Here is a 9,310-nt window from a genome sequence, read left to right as displayed (position 1 = left end):
TGTTCTTTTAGATGTTTGCAAAACATTTTTTTATTTTTGGTTCTCTTAAAATAAGTTGATTTAGGTTATAATTTTAAAAGCATCAATGTACATGTTTTTTTTTCTATTTTAGTTGGTTTTTCAGTTAATTTGTAAGCACTTAAAACTTTAAAAAATAAACACTTAATCCCAACTTAAATCACAATTGATCACTACTATCTGCTTTTAAATAAGTTTTTTCAAACAACACCTTAAATATTTTACACTTATAAGTCTAATTGTCACTTGTCTTATTTTATATGCATTCCAAGTAGAAATGATAATAATCAATTGTTAATATCATGTAGAGCAAATTGTGTTACGCTAGAAAGAAGTGATCTATTATTAAATATAAATCTTGGTGAAACTTTCGATATCAAATGCCTATTCAAGTGTATAAAAATATACTTTGCGCGAATCCAAAATTATATGAAATCGGAAAAACAAAATATCACGATTACTATTTATTAAAATGCTGAAAATCGACCCGTATTAAAGGTGATGTAACTGATGAAATAAGAGAGCGCGAAATATGAGTTTGTGTCGCTTTATCAATGTTTTCTGCATTTACACTTACATTAAAGATTGCAAGTTCATTGAAAATCATCCAAACATTATTCAAATGTTTACACACGGTAGTAAAGACAAAATAAATAAGTTGTTTTATCCAAACATTATTCATGCATTATGTCTTGCGCCTTCTATGTTTTATTAAATATATATTGATACCTCGTTTGGTTGGCGAGATTATTCATTCCTAATTAAACAATTGGACTGTGCTTGATGTTTGCTATCCCAGTAACTTACCGGATCGACCTTCAAATATTATTTTATTATGATTTATCTTGCCTTTTAAAAAGTTGTTTGGTCAGACGTTCCAGGATCTGATAAAAGAATTACGTTTTCATTAGATCATTTAATTTTGACTATTCTTATCTTGGCAAACAAACGGGTACGAATCTATTATTTTATTTTGACAGATGAAATCAATATAGATATATATAATTAAAATATAATGGAACGCGTATCAGACTCTAAAATATAGATACAGAGAATGAATCTAAATCCATAAAATCCAAGGCCAAAAGTAATTAGCATTAATTAAAATAAATAAAACTGGAGAAAGGCACTGTCGGTGACATTTCAGAAGTGTCATTATATGAAAATTGATACTCAAAAGTTCAATAACCACTAATGCACTCAACCTTTCTATTTGGAATTATTCATTACAAAGATATTAATACTTAATATATCAGGAAAAAAAAACATTTAGATTACATTGAAGGGGAAAATAATTCAAAAGAATTCCAGATAAGATGAATTTAAATCAAATCTGATTCGAAAATTATTTTACTACAAGGGGTAGAGAAAGTTTCGGATGGAGTGGTGAAATGTGTAGAAATTGGGAAGAACGCAAACCGCGAAAAACACTCTGCTAAATCGATATTCAAAACTTGATAATTTCAAATTCGTCAATCCAAATGAAACCTTATTTCATGGAAGTATTAAAAAAAAAAAAAAAAAAAAAAAAAGAGAAATTAGAAGAAGGCCATTCAAGCTGCATCGTTCATTCTAATGTATGGAAGATTTTGTAGATACTAAATCCAATGATTTGAACCATATATCTATACAAAATAACTCACACTCACCCATGTATATGTTTACTTATTGAATAGTTATTTGTATAGATTTACAGTTTGCTGTACTGGTGTATTTTAACAGGCACAACATTTCATTGAAATCCAGTTATGTGATTTATGGCATTTAATCATTTATCCTCATTATTTACCCTATAAAAAGATGCTCTTCACACAATACACAAAGGGACGAGCAATGATTAAAAGTAAAAGCGCAAATTACAACCGCCCGTCTGAGGTAAGGTCTATTAACGAAAAAACCCTACATTTTTTCATAATTACATCCACCCATTGTAATTTGTAGATTTCTTTCATTAACACCCTTTTGTATGGGTAAATCTAAGCAATTTACAAACTATAAGGGACTGGATGTAATATCTAGAAAACAATGGTTTTTTTTTTCTTTTTTTGGTTATCCCAAAATAAAAGAAAATATAAAAACAAGAATTTTATTTTCACCAGAAATTGGGCACATAAGAAACTCAGTAGTGGTCTTAATCAAAGTGCACTTAGTATTTTTGTGACAAGATCAAATCAACAACAAAATGGATTAGCTAGTTTCACCAAGAAATGAATAACAAAGTATAGCACAATAATTGCTCTTTTAATCCATCATATTGTATGTATCATGGTTGTTGTTTAATTATGTGAAGATAAGGATAAAGCTTCTTCACAAAGGGCATGATTAGCAAATATCAATATAAAAATGAAAGCATAAATAATACCTACTTCATGACAAAGCCAACCTACCAACCACTTTTAGACATAACCAAAGGAGGCCAAAAAAGAAAAGAAAAAAAAAAAAGTAAGAACTAACAAATCATGTACTTTTTAATAGTTTGTAACTGCGGATTTTGTTACAAGTAAATAAACCGTAATCCGTAAGATCAAGCAATAAAATCAACGAAAAGTAAATAAAGATTCGTGTACTTAGCTAAGGGTCATTGTCGAATGGTACATTTGGAGCAGCCGATAATGAAATGTTAAGAGCACGATGCCCGTTGATTTGAAATTCAGCCAAAACAGATGCTTCGTCTACAAGTTGATTACATAAACTATTTCCAGATAAGTCCAGATGCTCGAGTGTTCCTGTGAATGGAGATAGAGAATAACGTACAGTGGATAAAGACCAGTAAACTTCCCGAGTATAATAAACTTTGGGTAATTGCAATTTTTTATTGTCTTGCAAAAAGAAATCCGAAAATGTGCTAGAGATGTGAGCCACCTTTTGAGGCTTTCAAGCCAGCGGATATTACTGACAACGATTCCGTAGGCATTAGGTTATATCTTGCATCAATTGACGTGATTTTGTGAGCATGTGAAACGAGGCTCGTTATAAACCGTGCAGCTTCAATCCCACCTTGGTTATTGCTGTAAAAATTTCATCAAATAATAAATAGTAAGCCATCAGGTATACGTTTGAAAAGCCCCGCTTCAGGGTGCGTGGGGCGGGGCGGGGTGGGTTTGGGGGGTGGGGGGGGGGGGGATGTGGTGAGCTTCCATGTACCTTATATTTATATAAACAATCTTCAATTCCTTTGATATTTCCTTGAGAGCTTCTCGAAAGCCAGAAGAACCAAGTCCAATGTCTTCAATATCAACGGCGCAAACGCCAGCGCACAAATATTCGCCCAATGACACCCCAATTTTACTGGTGAAAGGCAAAAAAGATATGAGCATTCACCCATGAGGAAATATTAGAAGTCATGTATAACATCTCGCGGCAACTGTACCTGCCAAGTCTATTGCCTTTGATTGAGAGCAAATTAAGTGGTTTTTTCATAGTTGAAAGAACTCCTAAAAGTTCAATCACTTGGTCGCAAGTAAGCTCACAATTCTCAAGCTTTAAGTCAGCAAAGGGTAATTCCCTGCCAGAGATCTCAGTAAAATAGGCGATCAGATTCCTGAAAAAAATGATTTTTTTAATTAATAAAAGTTATATAATTCAGTGCCTGAACGGCCCATCGTCCATGTATACCGTTTTAAAAGTGTACAAAAGTTCCAGAAAATTAAAAGCCCCCAGGGAAATCACATGATGTTGATAGGGGAAGGCATGAAAAGGCTAAAAACCTGAATCCACCCTCGATATAATTGTCACTTAAATCAAGATTCTCCAAATTAGGCATGTGAAGCAGAGCCTGTTTGAGACAGTTTGCATCATCACTTACTAAGTTGCAGAACCTGGAATTTCGCAAAAAACTTTGTTAGTGGACAACCATTTATATTACAAACTCTCTGAGCACCAAAGTTCGAATCAAACTTTAATGCATGAATTAAGAAATATTTTCCCATAGAAAGCATTTAGTGAACTGACAAAAAAATAAATATGCACATCCAGCAATTACATCCATATGTTCTGCAAAGTACCTCAAATTTGTTTGGTTCAGCATGCTTTGCAGGGAAATAGGGGAAAGGCAAATGAAAACGAAGAAAAAATTTGGGGAGACATACATAATTTCACCCATTTATTCTCCTCTCTTGTGTTTGTATACACAGACAATATGAAGTCTTAGCAGTATAATTGACGAATTTTCAAATAATATATTCCTAGGTCAAAGATAAGAGGCTCATTCCTATGATCAAAAAGTTGAACATAGGTATAAATATTAAGTTACCTTAAATTGAGCACTCGTAATGAGTGCAATGACTTGCCTATTCCACTTGGGCAACTTGATGATCTCCAACGAAACTGAGAAAGGAAACCTGAAATCTGCAATACCATCCCAAATTACGATTTTAGCAAGTGTTGAATATAAATTGAGATAAAATATAATCCAGTGATGCCCAACTAACATCATTTTCTGAAAGGTCCAGCTTGGAAATACTAGCTGAAACATCAAGGAGGGAATTAAAAATCACTCTTGCAAAATTTCGCCCTAGTTGGTCATCACATAAGGTTAATGATTGCAAAGACCTGCCAACAATTGATGAGTTTAGATACAAACAAACGGCAATATTTCATACGAAGATTGCCATGTCATAATAACAAAAAAGAGAGAAAACAGAATAAAGCTATATCCTCTATGCAAACAAGAATCTATGACTCTTCAAGCCATAGTTTCACTATAAAGCCCAATTACATGATCCCTTCTCCTAAAAGGAAATAATAAAGAAATAACTGACATAGTAAATCACATAAACTATCTGAGCAACAAAACTTAAAAATGAACTATGAAACTATATTGCAGAAACCAAGTTGTATAATGATGTCATAAAATCTGGATAAGTGAGATATCATTGTATTGTGAACAATGTCACAAGCAAGATAAAGTATTTAGACCATATAGACTTATCTTAAATTGAAGATCTAAAAGGGAAAAGCCAGAGTATCTTTTAATTAAATGATCAGGTAGTTTTCACACTGTAAGAGAAATCCTATATTAACATGTTAAAAGAGTAGAAAAGGCATTGCAAAATTGGTCATGGTCCACTCTGTATGGCACAGTCAAAACTGTGTGATCAGCATAAGAACCTTAATTGATCTCTACAAGCCAGATTCAAATCACAATTGCAGTCGATAATAATTAAAAAAAAAAAGTGTTTGGTAAACCGCTTATTTAATTGCAACCCCGAGCAGGACAACAGAAGACAAGATTCAATGTATAATGTCTTCAAATGTAACCATTATATAAATGCATACCTCCCAGATGTTAAGAAAGAAACCAATCCAACCGGTATGGGAGATGAATCAGTTTGAAGGAAGCTTGATCTCTTGATAGAAAAATGTTCAACTGCATGTGCTTGGAGATCCTTTATTTGCAGTGAGTCACAAATTGCATTTATGAAAGTGGTAGAAAGCTTGCAATGGACCAAGTGAATTGACTTCAAGGTCTTGCTATTCTGGTTTAAAAGTTTACATAACCCCTCAACCTGAGAAATTATGTGTGACAAATCAGATGATCCCAACATAAAAGAATTCCACAATTAATTGCTCATGGTGACCTCAATTATGTAACATATAGCAACGAAATAGTTTAAAGAAAGATTGGCTGGCATCATCATTTTACTTAAGGCCATCTCTCGATGCAGTTCAGAAGTTCTGTGTATGGCATCTGGTTAAAAAGACATAAAAAGCATAAAGAACAACAACATAAACACAGAGAGTAATTCTAGGCCTCAATTTTAGGAGTGAAGATATCAACATATCGAATTCATTCTGATTTTGATCTTGTCATGTAATATAGCTGAACTCAAGAGATAATGCAGTTGGTTACAGCTATTACACAACAGGAAGCACAAGGAAAGCAATGATTCATTTGATTATGCACGCATGAATATTTTTGCTTGGTCGGTCTTCTTCATTAGCTTATTTACTTTCCATGAAATTAAGAGAGACTTACATGGTCGGTGGATTTAATCCACTGAAGTTCCAGGCTTCCCAACTTACTGCTCCGTAACAAGTCCTGCAACAGACTAACAGCTAATGATAAAAGGAATAAAATGCCTAAAGCTTATTACATTTAAATTACTAGATGAATCATTTGTAGAAGATTATATTTATCAGTTGACAAATGTAGGGCCAGTTTTCTCCGCTGAGGTTGGTAAATAATAATAAAATCATAAGTTCTGATCGACAAGGATCTATCAGTGGATTGAATTCAGGAAAGAAAGAAGTGAATCCATTTCTTAGGGAGAATTCTCGTAAGCCCATATGGATAAAATTAAAAAAGGAATAGTCTTATGCGAAAATGGAAATATTTAAAGGCTGGTTAAGAAAAGTAAAAGGTTGTAAAGAGGAGTTCGAGTATTTCTTCAAACAATTGGAAATCCATAGAGAGTAAACCCCCAATTAGAAACTAGCTAAACATTGAGCAGTTAAGCTTTTCCTGGAACAAATGTCACAATTTGACAAGAAGCACTAGAATAGCTAGCCCTCGCAAAGACTTGACATTAAGGCAGAGAGCCCACTAATATTAATAAATGTTTAGGACAAACTTATTTCAGAAACCTCAGTAAGAAAAATATGGATAAAGCAGACAAGCACTATGTGCACGAGGTAGTGAAAGCCAATTTTGAAACAATACGACTGTCAGGTCACTAACAGGGTCTGTCTAACTTACACAAGTTTCTGCAACACAGAGTGCATTTGGAAGTCTTAGCTGTCTGCAACAGAAACAGATGCATCATAAAAATAAGTATCATAACATTACGTCCAAGTAATGAAAGATGCATTCAAGAAACACGTAAAATCAGAACAAGGTACATAAATTCTTGATTGTTGAAATGTAGCTTGATTGTTGAAATTAACAAGGTAAAGTACATGTTTACACATTCATCCTATACTACCTGGCATAAGCAGCAAATTTCTGGCAATGGTAAGAGAATTTGAGACAGTCAGATGTCAAGCTAATAAAGTGACCGCTAAGACCAATCTGTTGCAGTATACCATCTGCATAGAGCAAAACATTGATCAACTGATTCAGGCCTTGTTCTCTCTATACATAATAGTCTCAGGAAATTTCTCAGTTCATGAAAACTTCTTCAGATATAAACACCAATCGGAACAACATCTTGAATTAAAATGTGAAAAGATGCACAACTAGAGAAGTTTGTATTAAGTTTATGAAATAAATTCGATGCTCTGGCACTTTCCATAGCATAAGAGGGAATCCATGAAACAATATAACAGGGTAAAGAATAGCTAAGTTTTTCTTTTCAATAATTTATAGAACCATCATCCGTCGAGTCCAATTTTCTTTTGAATGTAAGTTTTCCAACTTCCTCCCTAGCTTGAGCAGCAAAGAGATAGAAAAATTTCAAAGGAAAGGAGACCAACTAACCGGGAATTTTTATTTCCGCAATGGAACCATCATAAGAAGGAAGCAAGGCTGTTTCTGCTACAGCATCCACGCAACTGCCAATAACAACGTGGTCAGATCTTCGTTATTAAAGTAATCAATCACAAGAGAAAATTGTGTCACTTAGACTATTTGGTGATTAGTATACTCTTGCAAGTGTGCCTCCCAGTACATCTGCTGCCAGTCATCAACCGAATCGTACTTCACTGCATCTTGTTTATCCAACCAAGGCACAGCCTGCTTCTGCTGACCAAAACCAGGCCAACGAACTTTGTGTAGTGCATGCCATGCTCCATCTAATATCCCATATCTGTGAAAATAATAGCTTCATACTGATATTTCTGCAAGTAATTTTTCCTCATACATGTAAAATATACTTTTGCAATCTCAGATGCACCTTTCTTCCCAACCTTCTACGTTTTCGACAATCTCCATGGTAATCGTAAGCACAGTCAAAGCTATCCCTGAAGTTAACTGGCCTATATCAAGAAATGAAGCAAGTTATATCATATATGTGTGTTCATCACATGCTATATGATACTGAATATGCTACCGAAATCAATTAACTCATCAAACAAGCTTCCTAGTCACGAAAACTTCTTTAGTTCATATGGAATCAAATTTCACCAAATTGCATAATCACTACTTATTAATGACTCAGTAACTTGCATCTATTCACTGCATCTCTCTAGAATTCATTTCGATACTTTTGAGTTTTGAACTCCACCCCCAACCCCAGCCCCCAAACGTAAAATTTAAAAGTACAACGGATAAATTTATTGATCTCTAGCATGAAAGTCCAATGCCATTTATTTTCCAAAATCAAAGATGAATTATGTGGGAAAGTACTCATGAATCGATTATTTCTTATAAATACAATTGTTCGAAAAAAGTTCTAAACTCACAAATTCTCTTGTAACTTCTGCAATGCCAATGGAGGCAAGTGCGGCAACAAGCTATTGAACAATTCTGACGGAAGTTCATAAATCACCATAAGAATATCATTGTTATCATCTCCTGCAACCACGAACAACAGCTATAAGAGTAGAAATCTAAAACAAAAGAAAATAAATCAATAGATGACAATATTTACCTTGCAGAAGTTCATCTGCAATGGCGGCGATGCACAAATCGACTAATTTTGGAACTCCGGCCATCGTTGAAACTAATTGCGAATCTTTGATAGGTAGGGGTAGAATTTTCTTAGTAGCGAGTCCAATTGTGCTGAGAAATCCGACGAACTCGTAAGCTCAGTGTATATACTTACGACGGATTTTTCTCCGATCAAAACCAAATTCCAAAATTGCCAGGGCGGCGGCGGAGCGGAAGGAAGTGGAAAATCGGAGCAAGTGTTCTGTATAGTCTATTTGAACGGAGTATTTTTGTTCTGATTTTGAAGTGAAATTAGGCAAAAATGTTGCGTTTTGGTCCTGTAGGTTTTGCTTTTTCAGATATTTACTCCAGTATGTTTTCAAGTGTTTGATTTTAGTCCATTTGGTTTCTTTTTTGGTCCTTTTGTGCTATATTTTCATTTTATTTTGGGGAAATTTGTTTTGGAATGATAATTAATTTCAGAAAAAAAAAAAAATTATTTATATCGCAACAAAAAAATAATTTAAATTATGTCCTCAATCCTACATCGGGTGATTGTCACGAGGTCGGTCTCCTATCGATCGAAAGAAGCTAATACCGTTGAACTTAGAGGGTGTTTGGCTAAACTTATTTTAAATAGCTGATAAGCTCTTACATCTGATAAGATGTTTTAAGAGTTGATAAGTTGTTACATCTTATTTTTAGGATTAATTTTTTGAGTGTTTGGATAATGAACTTATTTCCTATTTTTACTCATTGTAAGAT

At 33.9% G+C, this 9,310-nt stretch overlaps 1 protein-coding gene across 2 annotated transcripts; it reads right to left on the bottom strand.

The window, feature by feature from the left end:
• Window positions 1-2,450: 2,450 nt before the first annotated feature.
• On the bottom strand, window positions 2,451-8,894 carry LOC105950180 (RNI-like superfamily protein). Of its 2 annotated transcripts, none has more exons than XM_012973505.2 (16): window positions 8,547-8,894; window positions 8,359-8,470; window positions 7,851-7,932; window positions 7,602-7,763; window positions 7,436-7,509; window positions 6,942-7,044; window positions 6,716-6,758; window positions 5,996-6,058; window positions 5,296-5,525; window positions 4,449-4,569; window positions 4,271-4,365; window positions 3,726-3,836; window positions 3,389-3,559; window positions 3,163-3,306; window positions 2,881-3,026; window positions 2,451-2,744 (listed from the first exon to the last, which is right to left on the bottom strand). In XM_012973505.2, the coding sequence occupies exons 2-16, from the start codon at window positions 8,435-8,437 to the stop codon at window positions 2,590-2,592; spliced, it is 1,779 nt and encodes a 592-aa protein (XP_012828959.2). In that variant the 5' UTR covers window positions 8,438-8,470; window positions 8,547-8,894; the 3' UTR covers window positions 2,451-2,589. The 2 variants fall into 2 exon arrangements, with proteins under 2 accessions (XP_012828959.2, XP_012828958.2); XM_012973504.2 differs by having other exon boundaries at window positions 7,864-7,932; window positions 8,547-8,837.
• Between the last annotated feature and the right edge of the window lie 416 nt (window positions 8,895-9,310).

The sequence above is a fragment of the Erythranthe guttata genome, chromosome 14, assembly GCF_056151865.1.
Source record: "Erythranthe guttata isolate IM_541 chromosome 14, IM_541, whole genome shotgun sequence".
In the NCBI taxonomy this organism is placed as follows: Eukaryota; Viridiplantae; Streptophyta; class Magnoliopsida; order Lamiales; family Phrymaceae; genus Erythranthe; species Erythranthe guttata.
This window is presented reverse-complemented; position numbering and strand designations above follow the sequence as displayed.